The sequence below is a fragment of the Protopterus annectens genome, chromosome 4.part1, assembly GCF_019279795.1.
Source record: "Protopterus annectens isolate FY-2018-M chromosome 4.part1, PAN1.0, whole genome shotgun sequence".
Lineage (NCBI taxonomy): Eukaryota > Metazoa > Chordata > Ceratodontiformes > Protopteridae > Protopterus > Protopterus annectens.
This window is the reverse complement of record NC_056734.1, coordinates 652,259,585-652,282,991: the sequence shown is the minus strand read 5'-3', so window position 1 is coordinate 652,282,991 and position 23,407 is coordinate 652,259,585. Positions and strand designations below refer to the sequence as shown.

Sequence of the window (23,407 nt, the reverse complement as noted above, 5' to 3'; positions counted from 1 at the left end):
GTGCCAATGTGTTTGCAGAAGGAAAATGATGTATTTAGGGTATGTCTTAGATCCTTTTTCCAGTACTAGTGTGAGAACATTGTCATTTGGATCAGATATGCACACATGGTAATTTTTTGGAAGCTTTTTTATGTTCCAAAGATCATAATGTTGGACTTTAGGGTGTTAATGAGTAGCTTATTTTAGTGGGTACAAGTTCATAATTTTGTGAAGGAGTTTTGAAGACTGTGCTCAAGAGTGCATAGGTTATGACTCTATTTCCCCTTTCTTTTCTTTTTACTCTTCCTCTTCCATCCCCCACTTATTTTTATTGCACCTTGCTATTTCCCTTCCTTACTACCTTAAATTTCCTCTCCATCTTCTTTTATTCCATTTCAAATCATATCCCTTCTCTCTCTCCTTTTATAAAGCAACAAAGCATATAATGGGACATTACAGCCTCTATTCAAGACAATAATCCTACATCCTTTTACTCAACCTTCCCCAAATTTCATCTAATTCAGTTTATATATTAATCATCTATTTCAACCTCTATGTCCTCCAATGCATGATCTAGTGAGTTTATGCAGTGACACCTCTATCTATTTTCCTGGTATTTATCTCCCAAACTTGTTTTTGTACCTTTCTCCTCTTTCACACTGCTGTATAACTATCACTGCACCAATATGTTACTTAAATACCTATTTTCACAAACCTCAATTTTTAAAAGACTGCTCATCTAAATTAGCTTCTCTGTTTCCTTCCACTTTCTTTGTTTTGAACAATTGTTGCACTCATAGGTTCATAGGTTCATAGTTAGGTACTAGGCTATTGGCCCTAGGGCCTATACAATTCTAGCCAAAAATGTACCCTGGCTTTTGCCACCCAAAAAATTTATTTTACTGTGCCCCTGTCAAACAGAGCCACAGAGGTGATCCCCTGGGTTAATTTCCTATTTCCCATCCAATCATCAAGATTTTTCTTGAAGAGTGCTAATGAGGAGCTTTGTTTGATATAGATAGGTAGTTTTTTTCCAGAGTATGGGAAGTCTCTGGGACAGGAATCTATCCCTCCAGCATGTTCTGTTTATTGTGGTGACAAGGTTTAGGTCCCTAGAGCATGTAGCTCGGAGGGACTGGGATTTCTTTAAGCGGAGCATGTCCAACAGTTCTGGGTTTGACATAGCTTTGTATGTTAGGCAGAGATCACCTTTGAGTAGGCAATATGTGATGGAGTAAAGCTGGAGTTTTTTGAGACAGTTTGCATAGGGCATCTGTTTGAGGCCATTAATCCTCTTTGTGAGGTATTTCTGCATCCTTTCCAGTTGTTGTAGATGTCTTGTGAGGTACATACCAAAAGGGGCGTTGTACTCTATAATGGGTCTAATGTGTGATGAGTAGAGGGGAACAATGACCTATTTTTCCTGGATAAGAAACCTTTTGTGATGAGGTGTGTCATGTAGAAGGATTTCCTGACTACTGTGGCAATGTGATTATCAAAGGAGAGACTACTTTTCACCTCTGTTCCAAGGTCTCTTATCACAGTTTCAGTGTTAAGTAGACTACCACCTATGTGGTAGCTCATGGGTACAAAGTTTTTACCAAAGGGGATGGCAATACACTTTTTGGCATTGAGCTTCAGGCCATGGCTTTGACACCAGGCATGTGTCTCAGTGAGGCCCTTTTGTAGGATGTCCACATCATTAGGAGTTTCAATTCTGGCTCCTAGTTTGCAGTAATCTGCGAACTTCATTAGCCAAATACCTTCTATGTTAGCCTGTACTTCAGAAAAGTAGATACCAAACAGGAGAGGACCCAGGACTGAACCCTATGGTACTTTACTTGTCACTGGTCTGAAGTCGGATTTGGAGTCTGCTACTTTCACAGTGTGGGTTCTGTCAGTGAGCCAGTTGACAACCCATCTTGTGACATAGGTATTTAAAACTAGTTTAGTGAGTTTATCTATAATTCCAGAGTGGAGGATGGTGTCAAAGCCTTGGCATGATCTAGATAGGCTGTGTGAACCACCTTATCCTCATCTACGGCTTTGGTGACTGCTTCAAAGAAGTCAGTCAGGTTTAGGAGACATGATCTGCCTTTTACAAACCCAAACTGGGTGGGGTCCAGAGTTTGGAGATTACCAATGTTTTTGTTTATAAGTTCTGTGATGATACATTCCATGGCCTTGCAGACCAGGCTTATTAGCCTAATGGGGCGGTAGTTCCTGGGGTCCATGGTGGCTCCCCCTTTGTGGAGTGGGATAACCATCGCTGTGTGCCATTCAGTGGGCACAAAGCCTGAGGTGAGGCTATGCTTGAACATGGTGCTTAGGTGGGGTGCCAGTTCATTCTGTAGTTCATGTAGAACACAGCCTGGGATGTTGTCAGGAACCATGGATGCTGTGTTCTTGGCTTTGGAGAGTGTGGTTTTTACCTGTGCAGCCGTGATTACAGGAACTTTGCATTCTTCCAGTATAGAGATGGGCCCTTTGGGGGGAGCTTGTAAAGTTAGCACTGAACCCATCTGCCAGGATGCTGGCAATATCAGTTGGTTCTGTATATTTAGTGCCATTGTGCTATAACTCAGAGAAGATCTGAGTGTTGCCATTGAGAGTCTTGACATAGTTATAGAATACTTTGTGGTTGTCTTTAGAATCAGTGGCAATTTTGTTTTCATAACTAGCTTTGGAGGATTTTATGAGGGATCTCATCTTCTTACTGAGGCTGACCAGGGAGTTCTTCCAGTCATGGGATTTTACTCATTTTTGCAACAGTTTCTTTCTTTTGTTGTAGAGTTTGTTTATGGCAGGGGCAACCAGACTGGCTTCCTTTGTTTGGAGGATACCATCTTGGTTGTGTTAGGGATAGCACGATCCATGCACTCGTGTAAGTTCTTATAAAGTGCATTTGTGTAGGATTCAGCAGTCGTACCTCTATTATCCATCTACAAGGGGGTTGTGAAGTTTTCCACTTCTGTCTTAAGAAGCATGAAGTCATATTTTTTTTTTTTTTTTTTTTTAGTTTTACCTATTTTATATCTATTGATATGCTCTCTTGCTTTTTGTAAAACCCTATTTTTGTTTTACTATGTGTTCTATTTACATTTATTATATTATGGTTCTTACAATAATTATTTTTCTTATCTGCTTTTTGTACCTTTTATACATTTATTTATACTTTGAGCTTTTTTTTCCAGGACCTTTGCTGAAAAGGGGCAACTTTTGCCCAGACAGACAATCCAAGTAAACAAATTCTAATAAGTAAATAAATAAATTCTAGGGTGAGGTTGTCATCAGCATATATGATAATGTTAATGTGCTTATGGTGTGCAGTGAAATCATTAATAGAGAGAGCGAGAGAGAGAAGGGAGACTAGCAGTGGACCATAAATGGAACTTTGGAGCATACCTATATTAAGGATATCTTGAATAGAAAAGATGGATTTAACTATATTTGGAGTAAACTGTCCTGTAGATAGCTTTTTATCCATCCTTTTGTTTGGTTTATGGAAATTAAATTTACTGAGTATGAAGAGTAGGATGTTGCATCTTACAGTTTCAGATGCCCTAGGTATGTTTAGATTCATTCATGTTATTACAGGAAGTGTATGTGACACTATGAAGGGTGACAGTGGTGTAACAGCCTTTAATAAAACCATATTGTGCATTATATAGAAGAAAATACTTATTTGTATGATTGGATATTTGCTCCTAGATCTGTTTTTCAAATCGTTTTGCTAGTGACAGAGGTTTGCAATTAGTTTAAAGACTTTGTTTTTGTTTTGTTGAACATTTTTGAGGGAGTGGGATTATGAGAGTATGCTTAAAGGCTTTGGGGAAAATGTTTGAGGTAAGGAAAACCCTGTACATATGTATGAGAACATGCTATGAGTACAGCAGCCATTTGTAGGAATGTGTGGTACAGTGTGGAGAATGCATTCCCTTTAGAATCCAAATTCAGTAGTGCCTTCTTAATAATTATGTTTTACAAATTTTGTATAAAATAAAATGTGGGAGAATGGAATTCCAGTTTGTAGATCTGAGATGGGAGAGCTTGAAATAGTCATGAGGAAGTAATACGAGGAGTTGTCTTTATTTCACGTATTGTGTATATTTTTAAGTTTCATTTCTCATTTGCAAAGCTGTGGGCATTATTTGTTTGTGACTGGAAATAGTCTGGGAGGAGTGTATAATTGTTCCAGATGTTAGATCTCAGATCAAAACTGAATTGGGCTTTTAGCAAACAGATTTTGTCTCTGTCTAACAAATGTTGCTTTGAATAACTTTTTTGTTATTATGGCCTTTGTATGTACACTGAGATATATGTCTTTTATTGGAATCATGCTGCTTTCAACCTTTCCAAGCTTTATCTCTAGCTTAGATTATGTTTTTTAGTATCTAGAGTGAGCCATGGATACTTTTACCCACTTACTCTCCTTTTTATCAGTCAGAATCCTGCATCCTTCACAGCAGTGAGTTTATCTAAGAAGTTACTGAGTGCTGAGTAGGGTACTTCTTGTACATACAAAATGGACAATTTTACATTTTGAAAGTGAGTATATAATAGGTTCATAGGTTCATACTAGGCTATCTGCCCCAGGGCATTTATAAGCCTAGCCAGAGTGTGTTTGGCTTTCGCCACCCATTTTAAATTAATTTTGCTATGCCTTTTTTTGAGGTTAGTATACTGTGCCTCTGTCTAACAGTGACACAAAAGTGATAGCCGGGGTAAACCTACGATCTCCCATCCACTCATCAAGATTCCTCTTGAAGAGAGTCAATGTGGGACTCTGCCTAACCTGGACTGGGATTTTATTCCAGAGTGAAGGGAGCCTTTGGGTTATGAATCTGTCCCTCCAGCATGTCCTATTTATTTCAGTGCTGAGGTTCAAGTCTCTCAAGCGTGTAGCTCAATGGGATTTGGATTTTCTGAGGTGCAGCATGTCCATTAATTCCGGGTTGGAGATGGCTTTATACGTCAGGCACAGATTGCCTCTGAGCAGGCGGTATGCCACTGAGTAGAGCTGGAGTTTCTTTAACCAGGCAGCATATGGCATCTGTTTGAGCCCTTTGATCCTCTTGGTGAGGTACTTTTGGGGTCTTTCCAGTTGCTGCAGGTGTCTGGTAAGGTACATCCCAAAAGGGGCATTGTACTCAATTATTGGCCTGATGAGGGTTGAGTAAAGAGGTACGATGACCTCCCCTGAACTAGATGTGAATCCCTTCATGATTAGGTGGGCTATATAAAATGTTTTTCTAACCACTTTGGCCACGTGGTTGTCAAATGAGAGATTGCTATCAACTTGGGTCCCCAGGTCCCTAATGACTTCTTCTGTACTTAATGGATTACCACCTATGTGGTAATTTGTGGGCACTTTGTTTTTGCAAAGGGGATGTCTATATACTTTTTGGCGTTTAGCTTGAGGCCATGGCTCTGGCACCAGTTGTCTGTTTCTATGAGGCCCTTTTGGAGGATGCTTGTGTCGGCTGGAGAGTTGATTATGGTGCCCAGTTTGCAGTCATCTGCGAACTTGGTCAGCCACAGTCCTTCCGTGTTGGCCTGTACCGCCGAGAAATATATACCGAACAAGAGAGGTCCCAGGACTGAGCCTTGTGGGATGCCACTTGTAACTGGTTTGGAGTCTGACATGGCTCCAGCAATTCTAACCATGTGGGTTCTGTCCTTGAGCCAGTTTGCAACTCATCTAGTGACATAGGGGGTTATATTTAAGCTGGTGAGCTTATCTATAATGCCCAAGTGGGGTATTGTATTGAAGGCTTTTGCGAGGTCCAGGTAGGCTGTGTGGACCACCTTCCCCTCGTCAACGGCCTTGGTGACTGTTTCAAAGAAATCAACCAGGATTAAGAGGCAGGATCTGCCCTTAACAAAGCCAAACTGGGTAGGATCCAGTGTCTGTAGGTCCCCAATATCTTTATTTATGAGGTCCATGATGATCCTTTCCATAGCATTGCAGACCAAGCTAGTCAGGCTTATGGGGCAATAGTTTCCAGGATCCGTTGAGGCACCACCTTTATGGAGAGGGACCACTGTTGCTGTACGCCACTCTTTGGGTACATATCCTGTAGTAAGGCTAAGATTGAACAGTAGTTTTATGTTTGGGTTTAGCTCTTCTTGGAGTTCATGTAGGACGCAGCCTGGGACACCATCTGGTCCCATTGATGCTGTGTTTTTTGCTTTGGAGAGGGCGGCTCTTACCTGAGCATCTGAGATGTCAGGGGACAGCACACTGTTGGGATAGATATTTGCCCTTTTGGTGGGGAGAGGGGAGAAGTTTGCACTGAACCTGTCAGCTAGGATGTTGGCAATGTCTGTGGGCTCGGTGTATTTTTGTCATTTTGGACTAATTCTGAGCATATCTGGGAATTCCCACCCAGGTTCCTAACATAACTAAAGAAAGCCTTGTGATTATCCTTAGTGTCCTGTGCAATTTTTCTCTCGAAGCTGGCCTTAGACGATTTTATGAGTGCCCGTAGTTTTTTGCTAATACTGATCAGAGATGCCTTCCCTTTTTGGGATTTTGCTCTATCATGTAGTAGATTCCTCCTTCTATTGTATAGTTTGTTTATGGCTGGGGTCCACCAGACAGGACGTCTGCCTTTGCAGGATTGGGTCTTGGTTTTATTTGGGATTGCATGATCCATGCATTCCTGAAGGTGTTCATAGAATGCGTTTCTAAAGGATTCTGTGGTCTGGGCCGTATTTTCCACAGGCCCGGGGGCTTTGAAGGATTTTGCCTCAGTTTTGAGGTGTGTGAAATTTGCTTTAGAGAAGTTTTTCACTGTGGTTTTCTGGGCAGGGGGTGGGGTCGGGATGTGAATATCCAGTGAGATTAGTTTATGGTCTGATCTTACCAGTGAGGGATACACTTCTGGTCTGGAGCATAGTGTCCCCATGTTGGTGATGATCAGGTCCAGTATGTTTTCCCCTCTTGTGGGAGTGGTAACAAGTTGTTCCATAGCATTTGAGTTTATAAATTCTAGGAACCTTTGGGCTAGGGTGTTGGAGCTAGAGTAATGCTCCCAGTCTATGTTTGGGTAGTTGAAGTTGCCCAATATAATGGTGTTTGGAGAGACCTTCATATTTTCCAGTATTTTCAGGAAGGCCAAGTGGGGTTCCTGTGTTTGGGAGAGTGGTCTGTAGCAGGCTATAAACTGGAAGGCAGTTTTACCCACAGTTAGTTGCACATGGATAGTCTCTGATGCTTCGTGCTGTGCCACCAACCTGGAGGTGTGGGTATCTTTGACGAATATTGATACTCCCCCTCCTTTTGTGGTTCGGTCCAAGTTTTGGGGCCGAAAAGCATGGTATGAGGTATAACCTGGTAGTGCTGGGGTGCTCTCGGGAGCCTTGAACCAGGTTTCTGTTACTGCACAGATATCGATGTTCTCCATGCTAAGGAGAGTTTCGAGTGCGTGCATCTTGAGGTTTAGACTTCTGGCAATGAGTAGCATTACTCTTAGTTTCTTATCCCTTGTGATATCTATGGAGGTGGGTTTGTCTTTTGAGCCTTGCCTAAAAAAGGCACTATGGGGGTAGCAAGAGCCTTTGCCAATATCCAAAAGCCCAGGGGTGACAGGTGCAAGATGTCCCTAGCGAAGCATCGTGGCTTGTCGAGCATGTCATCCCAGGCTGACAGGCATTGGATCCCCTTTGAATGACACCAACACTTAAGCCAATTGTTGAAATTGATCATCTTGTCTTCATATTGTGGCATCATTCTTGGTGAGGGTAAGATGCTACTCAAGGTCAGGGTCATACCGGCCTGGGCTACATGCTCAGAGAGCTCCTCTATGTCTCTTTTCATGTAGTCCAGGGAGGTACGTCTCAAGTCATTCACACCAGCATGGACAATGACTGAGTCATATTTGTACTTGCCTTGGAGTGACCTGAGTGCTTGTGTTATGTGGCAGATCCTAGCACCCGACAGGCAGCTCACCGTGACCTTCTCCTTGTTCAGCCTGGTGAGCGGGACATCAGTGTGCCTGACGATAGTCACCTATTACAAGTGTATCAGGTGTGTTGTTTAGCCTTAAGGGCTGTGACTGTTCGGCACACTGGCTTTGTGAGCTATGTGTTGCACGTGTTTTGTTTTGGGGTAGCGGTTGCTTGGGTTTCTGCTTTGGAGGTCTCTGCTGCTTAGGCAGATTTTTATTTAGAGCCTCCGAGTATGTTTTTGTGTGTTTATGTGTTTGGTTTGTTGTCGTGGTAGGTCTATGTGAGACTGGAATTGTAGTGAGTGTGGTTTCCTTCTCCTCCTGACTGGTTACGCCAGTACTGAGTTGAGAGAGCTTAGCCTCCAGTTTGGCTATATGGTTGCATCTCTCACATGTGTTGGAATTTGTTGGGAGGAGGAGAGGGTTGTCTGTGTACATGAGGCAGTTGTAACATTGCCTCAAGATTCCCAGATTCACCAGCTGGACCGGAGAGGAGACTGACAACTGACCTTTGGACATGCTAGAATAGTATTGGGAATTCCTTTATAATTGAAAAAAAGGGCCAATGGGGAACAAGGTACTCAAGGGGAGTTTGTGAGGGTGTAGTGCTTTTAATTTTTTCGAGCTGACTTATATAATCGCTTTAGTGAGCAAGTGCCAGGTAACTTAAATGCAATGTGCTACAGGTAACTTAAATGCAATGTGCTACAGGTAACTTAAATGCAAAAACGACAAACAGTAACTTTCTTTCAAGTGAAACAAGGAAATAAGTACAGTAAGCAATGCAGATATCACTAGGGATCCACAAAAGTGCTAAAAGGCCGCGTTTTAGGTGGAATTAGCATTTCAGGGAAATAAACAACAAGCATACAAATAAAGCTAGATTCAGCAGACCTGGATCTAGTCTATGCTACAGCAAACAAGGTGTACCAATTTCAGTAAGAAACAGAATATGCAGGCACTATAAGCCTCTAACCAGAAATTCCCTGCTCAGAAGGGCACAGTCCAGCCTCTCCTCCCACAAGAGTGCAGACCGCAATCCTTCTTAATGTAAAATAACTGGCCTGAAGCCCAAGTGTTTAAACCAGAACTAATACACTTTTAGAATAAGAGACACTGAGCTCTCAATCAGCAGTTCCCAACTTAGAAGGATGTAAGCTACCTGTCCTGTCACCACAGTGCAGGCCACAAACCTTCCTAATGTAAAACAACTGGTCTGAAGCCCAAGTGCTTAATCCAAAAGACTTAGAAATGATAGTTACACTTTAATCAAGTTACTACCAGCAGTAATAAATACAACTGAATACTTTAAAGAATGCCTGGATTAGTGCTCAAGTTATACAAACAAAGCTAGATTCAGCAGGCCTGGATCTAGTCTATGCTACAGCAAACGAGGTGTACCAATTTCAGTTAGAAGCAGTTCAAATATGCAGGCACTATAAGCTTTAACCAGAAATTCCCAGCTCAGAAGGACAGAGTCCAGCCTCTCCTCCCACAAGAGTGCATTACACGAACCCTCTTAATGTAAAATAACTGGCCTCAAGCCCAAGTGCTTAAACCAGAATTAATACACTTTTAGAATAATAGACCATGAGCCCTCAATCAGCAGTTCCCAACTTAGAAGGATGTAAGCTACCTGTTCTGCCACTAAAGTACTTCTGCTGTCAGGGATAAGGCCATAGGTGCTGATGTAAGGTGGCATTTGATAATCTGAGTTGTTTTTTTTTTTTAGAATTATAATATTTAGGCATTTATACTTTACAGCAGTGGGGATTAGGTCTATGGTAGAATTGGTCCTTTCTTCAGTGTTGGATCTTGCTGGATGTATATCCAGTTGGTTTTGGTTGTGGTGATATAGCATTTTATTTAATGTTTGGGCAATGGGTTCGGAAGCATTTTTGTCAAGATATCCCAAAATAATTGTATTATGTGGAGTGCCTTGTGGGAAGTTATATTGGAAAAGATTTTGCAGGGAGCTTACAATGAAGGGCTGATGGATATAGATTATACCAAAGTTATGTCAGCTAATAGCCAATTTGTATTATAGCTATTATTGTTTGTTTTGTCATTAATCCAAACTTCTAGTCCTGACACTTTGTCATTTAGGTTTCTGATATTCATGTATGCAATTTTTAAAATTTTAGAGTTGGTTATTACTATGATAGAGTGTGAACTTGGGACGTATGCATGTTCCAGTTTGGGTCCATATTTGCTGACTGGGAGTCTGGAGTATATTTATTTTGTCAGTGTTTGGATGAATGCCAGCAAGTACGTCAGGTTTGTTATAAGATGGAAAAGCTTACATAAGTTTAATTTTTTAATAATGACATAGAGTTTGATGTACTTTTTCAGAAGATGAACATGTACAATTTAAGATTTTATTATGGTGTGCTAGCATTTTTAGTCATGCTTAAATGTGAGGTGTGCATCTGATGATGTAGTTGAAGTAACCATTTCATTGTATTGCTTCACTGTTGTTTTGCAATGTTATAGTGTCAGACAGGAACAGGAAGAGGACCAGTATAAGGAATACGACAGGGTTAGCAATTACTGTGGATGTTTACATTCTGTGGGGGTTTCATTTTGTAGATGAGAAAATGTTTAATTGAGATGTGGATATTACTGTGCAATGTTGTAGTTAACAGGTTTTGAATAATGGAGTCATAGGTACAAATATATAGCTATACATGTTTGAGAGAAGTTGAAGACCTAGTTTAGGAAAGAGAGCGTTGATTAGTAAAGTTTTATTTTAGTTATGATTATGGGTGTATGATTGCTGCAGAGTGGAATGTCTGGCATTTCCGAACTAAACTAGGCACCTGAAAATAAATTGAAAAGGGGGTGTACCCACTGGTGTTTGTGCAGAAGTGGAAGTTTTGAGGAGTGGATGTGTTTATAAGAAGTAGGTATAGTTTATTGAGGAAGGGGATTGTCTTAAATTGCATAAACATAATGCTATGTGTGGCGGGTGTTGAGTGAAGTGAAACTGTAGAGTAATTCACACACCTCAGTGATAGTTACAAAAAAAAAAAAAATCTCCAGCTTTGCAGCTGTCTGTGTGAGTATGCATATTTAAAACAAACATAAATACATTTTGTTTCATTAAACAGCAAGTACAAATATGTTATGTAAGTACATATTTAAAACAATCAGGAAGGTGAATACAAGATAACATGTACATTTATCTGTGGTGCATGAGGGTGGGCCCATGATTACGAATGGAAGACATACATTTCTTATATTTTTTCTGCACGAAACAAGTCAGCCTACTCTGTTGGAATGTTATACTGCATGATTAAAATATCTAAAATCAGTCTGAAGATCTAAAATAAGCATGGTGAGTCATAAACATTGCTTACCTGTTTCATTACTAATCTCCCCCTTGGGACATGGAATGCAGTCAAAGCAACAGACTTGTTCTCCTCTGCGAACAGCTTTCCTAAATCCAGGAGGGCAAGATTCACTGCAGACTGAATGTGGGATCTGTTAAAAGAAAGAGCATGCACAGTTTACGTTAGAAATGTAAGGACAATTAGTGCATAATATGAATGGAGAAATATTCAGCTATATGAAGTGAGCTGAATTATGAATACATTGAAATGGGTATAGCAATGATATACAAGAAATAAACAAGGAAAGAATTTTTTTGTAAAGTCCAATACATTTGAACTTTTTTTTTAGCATGACCATCATGCTATTATTAGGAAGCAACCTAAATATTTCAGTTTTTTTTTCTGTTGAAACATTAAAACGTGCAGAATTAAAAGTCTTAAAATAGTCATAAGTGCAACATAGGTCACTCTCAAATGTGGGACTTTGCTTAAAAAATGTTAAGGTCTGGATGGAGGATAAGAAATTCCCAATCAAGTACTTGTCTGTAATGGTCACTTATAATAGACGCTGCAGTTACAGAAAATTGTACCAGCATAGTCGGATGTGTGGATGATACAATGCTAATTATATATGTTCCATGTGCAAAAAGTAATAGCGACAAGCGGCCCTTTTATGGTTCTGGACAAGTTTCAGCTGTTCTACATATAGGTCAGTGCTGCTTCTAGAACATGATCGCCAGAATGCATTTTGCTGATGGGTAGATGAGACTGGTGCTGAGACCGCAGCTGAGGGACTGTTTGTCTGTCAGTGTGGACCTTTTCTCTGACTGATGAATGCAGCTGCCACATTTCCAAGTAATGTGAACTGCATGACATTCCTAGCAATGTAAAAAGACCTAGGTGTAGTGACTTTACAGATCTAATGAGGACAGCGCAGTTTACTAAGGAGTATGTTCCACTATTATGACTGTCTGTGCTTCCAAAACACCTTTAACACAAGCAGTAACAAAGTGTCCTTTGTTTTAATCTGGCTTTTTAATTCTTTGTGACACTGGGAACTCCATAAAATGTAAATAATGCAAATAAGGAACTCTATAAAATGTTATTTTGCTTATCTCAGTTAGATTGTTGCTATTTTTTGCAGTGTTTGCTATAATAAGACAATACTTATAACAGGGCTTCTATCCATTGATGCATCATGGGGTATATCGAGGAATGAGCACCTTTCAATGGGCATTGTTTCTGTAGCAACTACAGGTTTTATGGACTCAGGTCGCTAGCCCAAGGTCCCACCCTCCTCAGAAGGTGCACTACACCAATCCACATACACACATTCACACCTAGAGCCAATTTAGAGTGTCCAATCTACTATAACATGTCTTTGGGATGTGAGAGAAAACCAGATCACCCCGAGGAAACCCACACAGATGCAGGGAGAACATGCAGACTCTGCACAGAAGGCACCCCAGCCGAGAATCGAACTGAAGAACTTCTTGCTGTGAGATGACAATGCTAACCATTGCACTACTGTACCAGCCTATAACAGGGTTTGCTACAGATATAATGCAGTGGCAATATAATTTTGTAATCAGATGTTTATTTTATGACTGGTATATGGCTGGTAATTTTTTACAAAATTAAACTACCCATTCTGGTTCATAACTGTATTCAAAGTGAGAGCAGTCCTAACACAATAAGAATGTTAGTGCAAGGTTTCTTTGGTTCCACAACTCAGGGAGTCTTCATAGCTCTCAGACAAAACAGTGAGTGGGGTACAACTTTGCTCACCTCATGACATATCCACACATTTTAGCTGCATTTCCTTTATACATGGCTGTATTGCATCCTTTTCTATCATCTCTTTTGCATCTGTGCAGTGAATATGTCATTTATTATGCGTTGTCTACTTAACTTAGTCACTTTTTTCTTGGATGACTTCTTAACCTCCACACTAGAACTAATAACTACAGTATTCTACCCACTGAACTCAAAGAGCTTTATGCCTGCCATTACTTAATAAATAACAGCATAGCCTCCTCCTTAACCTTTTGAATTGTGGCCTGAAAATCCTCTTTTATTGCCTGGCATACAAGACAACCAGGCTAAGGCTGAGGAAATAATCACCTTAAGATGTGTATCTAACTGTGGTCATAAGACTCTTTTCAGTCATGAATCAGCTGTAAGGACATGGGCGAATTCAATATAAATCAACATGTTAGTTTATCCAGTAAAGAACTTTTTTGTTTGCAGGTGGAAAGAAACTGGAGTGCTTGGAGAAAATCTATGTTTACATAGTATCATTCCTAAGCCCCCCTTTTTCCACTATAGATATATCTTTCAAAAGATTTGACCTAGATACCCAAAACAACGAAATGTCAAAAGCATGAACATCCACATAACCGACTTTGATAACACTGACATTCAGAACATCGACAAATCCAAATAAAGTGAAGACCACAACATCTTGTACATGTGCGCACAACCTGTTTCCACGACTGTTTTCACTTATATCCTTTAAAAAAACCTAATATATCTATCTATCTATATATATATATATATATATATATATATATATATATATATATGGGTCTACTTCGAATAACCGAAGCACCACGTCACCGACACCCGGAAGACCGAGACAGAACGACCGAACAGGTAGGTTATCGAAAATGCGATATTCCGATAGCTGAAAGACCGACAACGGCAGCGTGTGAGCGCGATCCGGTAAGTGTGCGAAAGTGAAAGATTTAGGATTGGGGAGTGGACAGGTAAGTGTACGATAGTGAGGGATTTTAGGTTAGGGTGTGGGAAAGGTGAGTGTGCGGTAGTGTCGGACTTAGGGTTCCAGTAAGGGAAGTGTGTGATAGTGACGTAGTGTAGTGTAGGGAAGGGTTAAGTGTGTTAGGGTTAGTATGCAGGTGGGGTGAGTGTGCGATAGTGACGGACTTAATGTTTTAGGGTGGGTTAAGTGAGTTAGGGTTAGGGTGCAGGTAGGGTAAGTGTGCGATAGTGACGGTGTTGAGGTTTAGGGGTGGGTTAAGTGAGTTAGGGTTAGGGTGCAGGTAGCGTAAGTGTGCGATAGTGATGGTGTTGAGGTTTAGGGGTGGGTTAAGTGAGTTAGGGTTAGGGTGCGGGTTGGGTAAGAGTGCGGTAGTGTCGGACGTTAGGGTTAGGGTTTAGGTTAAGGTTAGTGGATATGTTATTGTGTGCAATGTGTAGTTGACGTTTTTTGTGTCGGTGTAGTGGTGTTCAGTTTTTTGAGTTGTTGGTGTTTGTCGGTGTTGTGTGTTTTCGGTTGTTTGGGGTCGGTAACTTGTGTGTCGGTGATTCGGAAGTTCGGTGATAGAAAGTAGACCCATATATATATATATATATATATATATATATATATATATATATATATATATATGGGTCTACTTCACAAGAACAAAACCCCATAAAACTGACCTTCAAAATCTCGTGCCCACAACACTGAAATGTCAAAAGCATGAACATCCACATAACCGACTTTGATAACACCGACATTCAGAATATCGACAAATCTAAATAAAGTGAAGACCACAACATCTTGTACAACCTGTTTCCACAACTGTTACACATTATACACATCTGATATACCTTCCCAACGTCCTTGCACTCAGTTGTATCCATTCTGGCCAACAACATAGTACAATGGTCCTTTACAACTAAGAAGATCCTGCACATAATGTACAGATAATGTAAACACACGTCACTTCCCTCACGACCACAGACAGCAGCAGTACTGCAAACAAAATAACATTCCTGCTTTACTGAATGAACTATATTTGCAGATTAGGATATTACAGAACAATGTTCTCTAGACTGTAAGAGGTACCTATTGGTAAATAGACACACACAGCACTGTAACGATGTATATGGCAATACTTACAGCACTCCCTAGCAGGGTAGTATACACAAAAGCCATGCACAACAAACTCCATGGTCGCACTTGGGGATGGTTCCACAGAAGAAACGGCAAACCCCAATCCACAGACATCCTTCACCTGGCTTTCTGCTGTGAGCACACAGTCGTATATAAAATAGCTAATATCTCTGCAGGCTTATACATATACAGGTGCAAACCATCACCATTGAACGTAGACATACTCACGTAATACATGACTCACAATTAATATATTCCCTTCACCACTCATATGAATTGTGCTCCCTATACACAGTACATATCAACCAATACTCCACACACAGTGACACATTTCCGCAATACCCACTGTTGCTCCCACTTACCAACAATCGCCTAACACTCAAGACTAGCACTGGCTGGTACAGGTATTTTGCAAGTGCTACATTTTCAGTAGCTTTGCTACAGATATCACAAATTCAGTTGCCGAGTAAGACTCATTATTATCCAACACCCTCTGAAACTGCTCATGCGCATAATTAACTTCCTTTTCTTTGGGGAGGGCAGACATCCAACTAACATCCGGACTCTTAGTTCATCAACACAGTCCTGCTCCTTAAACAATGCTGCCGTGAGGACATTCAAATTTGTACCTCGAGTACCTAACAGACACTTCAACTGTATATGCCAGGCTTCCACGGAGTTCTGTGTATGAGGGAAGAACAGCTGGTTCAACTCATATATGTTCCAGAATGCTATGGGGAATAGTGGTGGGAATCTCACGGATGAAGAAGTCCATGTATTAAACTTTCATAACTTGCCATAGACATACCAATCCGAGAAGTACTTTAATAGCTACTTTCCCTCTACAGGGAATGTTTCCTTCAGGGCCTGAAATGTGGTTTGCACTTCACTTTCTTGTAAGAAGGCTAGGGCTGCTAGGCACTTTACAGATGACTGGAATGACGGACTCCTATTGTACAGGGATGCCAATCCCAGGCCTTGTACCTTTCTCCAAAGGTTCTGCCCAAAATTGAAAAGGCATCCCTTGGATTGTGCACCAGGTACATTGAGCCTCACGCTCTTAACTGTGGCAATTTTGAAATCACAGAGAACGTACTTCATATCCACTTCAAAGCCATGCTCTGTTAACAAGTGAAATAAGCAGTGCCACATACAATTGTACACCTTAAGGGATTTTTTGGACATTAGGCAGTATACAAGTGGTACTGATCTGCTGTATGTGCCATATTTCACTAGCCCATGTAGGCTATACAACTGTTGGCATGTAACCCCTTTGCTAAAGAATGTCCTGTCTAGTAACCATATGCTAGCCCAGCTAACATCATATAGGTTGTTCACAGTTGTGAATAGGAGCACTGTGTTATCTGTTGTAGGGTCATGCATGTACCTGCTAATGAAATAACCTGTCTTTAGGGGAAACGGATCAAAGTCTATGTTATGTAGTATGAGTACATCATTGCCATCAGTCATACATTTTTTCCATCTGACTCAATCTAATTGTTGAAACATAAAAGAAACGGCTGCGGGTAAAACCAAGGTGCAAGAAAATAAGTAAAAATATAAATACAATGCACCAAGGTAACACACAATAACGTTTAATAAAAACAAAAAGTAAAAGACAGAGGTGAGCGCTTTCGCAACAATAGTTGCTTCATCAGACAAAGATCAAGTGAATAGCACTGCTTAAATAGGTAAAAAAACAATTATCTCATGAATTAATGATGTCATACACCAAAGGTTATTTAAAGAGACAGTTACAATATGAGCATAGTAATGGTATGAATAAAATATAAAATGCTGTATAAATACTGCATAAAATACATTTGCATATGCATAAAATGTAATATAATAAAAGTAACAATAAAAATAATCAAAACTGTCAATGTTTAAGGCGTCTAGCTTTCAAGAATGGAATCAAAGAGGTGGTACCATTGAGGCCTGGGTATCTTTCTGCATTAAGTTTCAGTATCCATTTCTGTTCATGGCTCTCTGTAACATTTTCTATATCTCCACCTCTCAGATTTCTATATATGTGTTGCAAGACAAAGAATTTGAAGGAATGAGAAGAATCTGTACACATAACATGATTGGTAAGTGCATTTGTTTGCTTACTATTCCTAATATCACGGATATGTTCTAAAATTCTGTCTTTAAAAAGCCTATTAGTTTTGCCAATGTAGAAGGCAGGACATTGCTGGCAAAAACAAAAGTAAATGACGTCAGTAGTCTTGCAATCTGAATAAGTATTGGTATATAGTTTAAAATGTCTGGTTGGATGAATGTATATGTTTTTGTTGTAAATATATGGGCATGCACTACATGATCTGCATGGAAAGGTACCCTGACGGGTGGAAATACATGTAGTGTTGCGTGGTTCACTGTTGCAAAGATACTGTTTAAGTGACCTATTATTCCTAAAGCTAAAGCGTGGAGTATTGGCAATTGTGGCATTAAGGTTAGGGACCTCTTGTAACAGATGCCAATGTCTCCTAATAACATCAGTGTATTGGTTAATGTTACTAGCAAATTGGAACGCAACTCTAAAATCATTACTAGTCGGAATGACATTGTTTTCAACAGAATCATTCCTAGTAGAGTGAAAATAGGGTCTACATCTGGTATGTCTCATTTGCCAAGCATTGGAAATAGTCTTATCAATATCAGTATCATGATAACCCCTTTCCAGAAAATCAGATTTTAAACTGTTAAGTGCAATCACTGCATCCTCATCTTTATCATGTAGTCTTAAGGTCCTAAAGACTTGGCCTTTAAGTACATTCTTAGGTATGTGTCTAGGGTACATGCTGGATTTATGTAAAAGTGTATTCTTTCTGGTCGGTTTAAAATAAATAGTACTATTTAACTAATTTAAACTAGATCTAGTAATGTGTACATCAAGAAAGGTGATGTCAGTGGCAGAGATCTGGTGAGAAAATCTCAAAAAATCAGTGGTGGTGTGTAGGTATTGTAGAAATGAAATAAAATCCGAACCATTGCCTTTCCATAACATGAAGACATTGTCAACAAAACGTACATACCATAGTACTTGTCCTAAAAAAGGATTCTTATCAGATAGAATGTTAACTTCTTCCCAGCAAACCAAGGCAAGGTTGGCGTAGCTGTTAGCACAAGGAGTCCCCATAGCTACGCCAGCCTTCTGTAAATAAAACTGTTCTCGGAACATAACAATGCTATTTTCCAAGATGATTTCTAGTAAACTGCAAATCAATTGAATTTTGGTGTTATGAAAACACTTGCTAACTGTCAAAAACTCTCTTGTAATTTCAATGCCCTATGTATTGGGTATGCTGGTGAATAGTGATTCTATATCCATGGTAACCAAGACAAAATCTAAATCCGTATCAATACTATCCATTCTATTATGTAATCTTGCTAAGAACATCTTGGTATCCCTTAGTATAGTATGATAATTCTCTAAAAGTCCCTGCAGACTACCTTCAACATATATAAAAAGGGGTTCAGTGCACCAGCCAGCCCCTGAGACTATAGGCCGCATTGGTGGCGTGTAAAGATCTTTATGGCCCTTAGGTAGGCCATAAATGCTAGGAACAACAGGTTTAGTAATATTAAAATATTTAAAAAGTGGTTCATCAATTAAACCAGTAATAAGCAGATCAAAAAGCAAAAACAAAACTTTGTCAATAAATGCATTTACAGCAGGATTAGAAATGCACTGGTATGTATCAGTGTTTAATAAAAGTTTTTCCATTTGTTGTACGTATAGTTCTTTGTCTGAGAGAACTATACCACCACCCTTATCTGCTTGTTTAATAACCAGAGAGTGTAAATTTCTTAGTTCTTTAAGAGCTCTCTGCTCTTCTGAAGTCAAATTACAAAAAGAGTAATCATTGCTATCAGATACACTTATTTCTCTGAATGTAGTTTCACATATAGCAATAAATATTTGAACCCCAGGTGGAGTAATTGGTATAAATGTACTAGGTTGTTTGTAAATATTATGCACATTATCTGCATTTGTTGGAAACATACATTTCAAAGATAAGTTTCTCCCTAATAGCCTTAGATCTTTCAGCATTTCAGTTATATCTGCCTTCCTCGCAGGTACAAATGATAACCCTTTATTAAGTACATTCAGTTGTTCAGGACTAAGTTCAAAAGAGGAGATATTAATAACCAGACCTGTAGTTATATGCGTCTCCTCTTGTGTAGTTGAACTGTTCCTTCCATCTGGTTGATCCTGGATATCTGTCCATTGTGTGGAAGACTCTTCGTTCGAGTTCTGAAAGGGAGTGCTGCCTTTAAAGTGAAGTCGCCCTTCTTGGTGGTGTCTAAAAAAACGCTTGCATTGTTTCTGCTCTCCTTTACATTAGAATCCACAGTTGCAAAGTTATTAGAAATGTGCGATGTTGCAGATGGTGTCGGTAGAGGTATATTCCTCGTCTTATGTCCCGCAGCCGTTTCTTTTTTATTTCTGTTTTGCTTTTATTCGGCTAAAGGGCACACACGTTTATGGAGGATTCCTCTACTGAAGTGACTATGGATGGATATCACCATCGCCTTCTACGAATTCTGGATATTCCAATAAACCCACTTTTGAATATGGACTTATGTGATGGTTTCAATGATACTTCAACTACTCAACGCATACTTGAGTTTCTTGGGCAATATAAAAATTTGGAAAACTTATTGTATAAATATAAGAGGCTACAATGGCAGCGTCTGCTCTTACAAACTTCACTGGAAGCCAAGGTTATCCCTCGTGGTCTCAGAATACTCAACATGCCCACTTACGGAGAAACCTGTCCTGTCTTATTACATAAATGGCAAGAGCTTAACTTACAGTTTAGCTCCAAATACATGGAACTTTTATTGGATTTTTTTTCACCAATTGAACTTGAGTTGAAAGCAGAAATTATTGCTTTAGAGTACAATATTACTGAGAGTTTCTCCCCAGATACTACCATCAATAAGATGAGCCAGTTACAAGATAGTATAATCGCTTATGAAAAAAAGCTGCAAACAACTAAACTGTCTAAATTAAACAGAGATAAACGTGACTGCTAATAATAACGTTTTCTCATGGCCCAGAGAAAACGTGCATAGAACAACTCAAGGGAACCTTGTTTCAAATAGCACTCACAGCACTGCTTTAAATGAGTGCACAACTAGAGCTGCTACTTCCGGTATCATTTCCAGTTCCTCTACTGATCTGGCAGCTACAATGAGAGTACTTTCAAATGCTGCATGCATTGATAGCATTCAACAGGATGTAGCTATTGTACCAAATGATAGCAAGATCTCTAACAGCGTTAAAGAAAAAACGGGACATAAGACGAGGAATATACCTCTACCGACACCATCTGCAGCATCGCACATTTCTAATAACTTTGCAACTGTGGATTCTAATGTAAAGGAGAGATGAAACGATGGAAGCATTTTTTTAGACACCACCAAGAAGGGCAACTTCAGTTTAAAGGCAGCACTCCCTTTCAGAACTGGTACGAAGAGTCTTCCGCACAATGGACAGATATCCAGGATCAACCAGATGGAAGGAACAGTTCAACTACACAAGAGGAGACGCATATAACTACAGGTCTGGTTATTAATATCTCCTCTTTTGAACTTAATCCTGAACAAGTGAATGTACTTAATAAAGGGTTATCATTTGTACCTGCGAGGAAGGCAGATATAACTGAAATGCTGAAAGATCTAAGGCTATTAGGGAGAAACTTATCTTTGAAATGTATGTTTCCAACAAATGCAGATAACGTGCATAATATTTACAAACAACCTAGTACATTTATACCAATTACTCCACCTGGGGCTCAAAGATTTATTGATATATGTGAAACTACATTCAGGGAAATAAGTGTATCTGATAGCAATGATTACTCTTTTTGTAATTTGACTTCAGAAGAACAGAGAGTTCTGAAAGAACTAAGAAATTTACACTCTCTGGTTATTAAACAAGCAGATAAGGGTGGTGGTATAGTTCTCTTAGACAAAGACCTATACGTACAACAAATGGAAAAACCTTTATTAAACACTGATACATACCAGTGTATTTCAAAACCTGCTGTAAATGCATTTATTGACAAAGTTTAGTTTTTGCTTTTTGATCTACTTATTACTGGTTTAATTGATGAACCACTTTTTAAATATTTTAATATTACTAAACCTGTTGTTTCTAGCATTTATGGCCTACCTAAGGTCCATAAAAATCTTTACACGCCACCAATGCAGCCTATAGTCTTAGGGGCTGACTGGTGCACTGAACCCCTTTCTATATATGTTGAAGGTAGTCTGCATGGCCTTTTAGAGAATTGTCATACTATACTAAGGGATACCAAGATGTTCATAGCAAGATTACATAATAGAATAGATAGTATTGATACGGATTTAGATTTTGTCTTGGTTACCATGGATATAGAATCACTATTTACCAGCATACCCAATACATGGGGCATTGAAATGACAAGAGAGTTTTTGGCAGTTAGCAAGTGTTTTCATAACACCAAAATTCAATTGATTTGCAGTTTACCAGAAATCATCTTGGAAAATAACATTGTTACGTTCCAAGAACAGTTTTATTTACAGAAGTTTGGCGTAGCAATGGGGACTCCCTGTGCTAACAGCTACGCCAACCTTGCCTTGGTTTGCTGGGAAGAAGTTAACATTTTATCTGATAAGAATCCTTTTTTAGGACAAGTACTATGGTATGTACGTTTTGTTGATGATGTCTTCATGTTATGGAAAGGCAATGGTTCGGATTTTATTTCATTTCTACAATACCTACAGACCACCACTGATTTTTTGAGATTTTCTCACCAGATCTCTGCCACTGACATCACCTTTCTTGATGTACACATTACCAGGTCTAGTTTAAATCAGTTAAATAGTACTATTTATTTTAAACAGACCAGAAAGAATACACTTTTACATAAATCCAGCAAGCACCCTAGACACATACCTAAGAATGTACTTAAAGGCCAAGTCTTTAGGAACTTAAGACTACATGATAAAGATGAGGATGCAGTGATTGCACTTAACAGTTTAAAATCTGATTTTATGGAAAGGGGTTATCATGATATTGATATTGATAAGACTATTTCCGATGCTTGGCAAATGAGACATACCAGATGTAGACCCTATTTTCACTCTACTAGCAATGATTCTGTTGACAACAATATCATTCTGACTAGTAATGATTTTAGAGTTGTGTTCCAATTTGCTAGTAACATTAACCAATACACTGATGTTATTAGGAGACATTGGTATCTGTTACAAGAGGTCCCTAACCTTAATGCCACAATTGCCAATACTCCACGCTTTAGCTTTAGGAATAATAGGTCACTTAAACAGTATCTTTGCAACAGTGAACCACGCAACACTACATGTATTTCCACCCGTCAGGGTACCTTTCCATGCAGATCATGTAGTGCATGCCCATATATTTACAGCAAAAACATATACATTCATCCAACCAGACATTTTAAACTATATTCCAATACTTATTCAGATTGCAAGACTACTGATGTCATTTACTTTTGTTTTTGCCAGCAATGTCCTGCCTTCTACGTTGGCAAAACTAATAGGCTTTTTAAAGACAGAATTTTAGAACATATCCGTGATATTAGGAATAGTAAGCAAACAAATGCACTTACCAATCATGTTATGTGTACAGATTCTTCTCATTCCTTCAAATTCTTTGTCTTGCAACACATATATAGAAATCTGAGAGGTGGAGATATAGAAAATGTTACAGAGAGCCATGAACAGAAATGGATACTGAAACTTAATGCAGAAAGATACCCAGGCCTCAATGGTACCACCTCTTTGATTCCATTCTTGAAAGCTAGACGCCTTAAACATTGACAGTTTTTATTATTTTTATTGTTACTTTTATTATATTACATTTTATGCATATACAAATGTATTTTATGCAGTATTTATACAGCATTTTATATGTTATTCATACCATTACTATGCTCATATTGTAACTGTCTCTTTAAATAACCTTTGTTGTATGACATCATTAATTCATGAGATAATTGTTTATTTAACTATTTAAGCAGTGCTATTCACTTGATCTTTGTCTGATGAAGCAACTATTGTTGCGAAAGCGTTCACCTCTGTCTTTTACTTTTTGTTTTTATTAAACGTTATTGTGTGTTACCTTGGTGCATTGTGTTTATATTTTTCGATCTAATTGTTGTAGGAGCGCCTTCCTATTGGGCAGACTATGGATCATATCTAGA

The 23,407-nt window shown here is 39.2% G+C and overlaps 1 protein-coding gene across 1 annotated transcript in view; it reads right to left on the bottom strand.

Moving 5' to 3' along the window:
* The window catches only part of LOC122801267 (extracellular calcium-sensing receptor-like), a 124,439-nt gene that overhangs the window by 12,836 nt on the left and 88,196 nt on the right, over positions 1-23,407 (bottom strand). Inside the window, exon 4 of the mRNA XM_044070817.1 lies at positions 11,291-11,414. Within this exon, the coding sequence (XP_043926752.1) occupies positions 11,291-11,414 (124 nt within the window). The remainder of the gene's footprint in view (positions 1-11,290; positions 11,415-23,407) is intronic.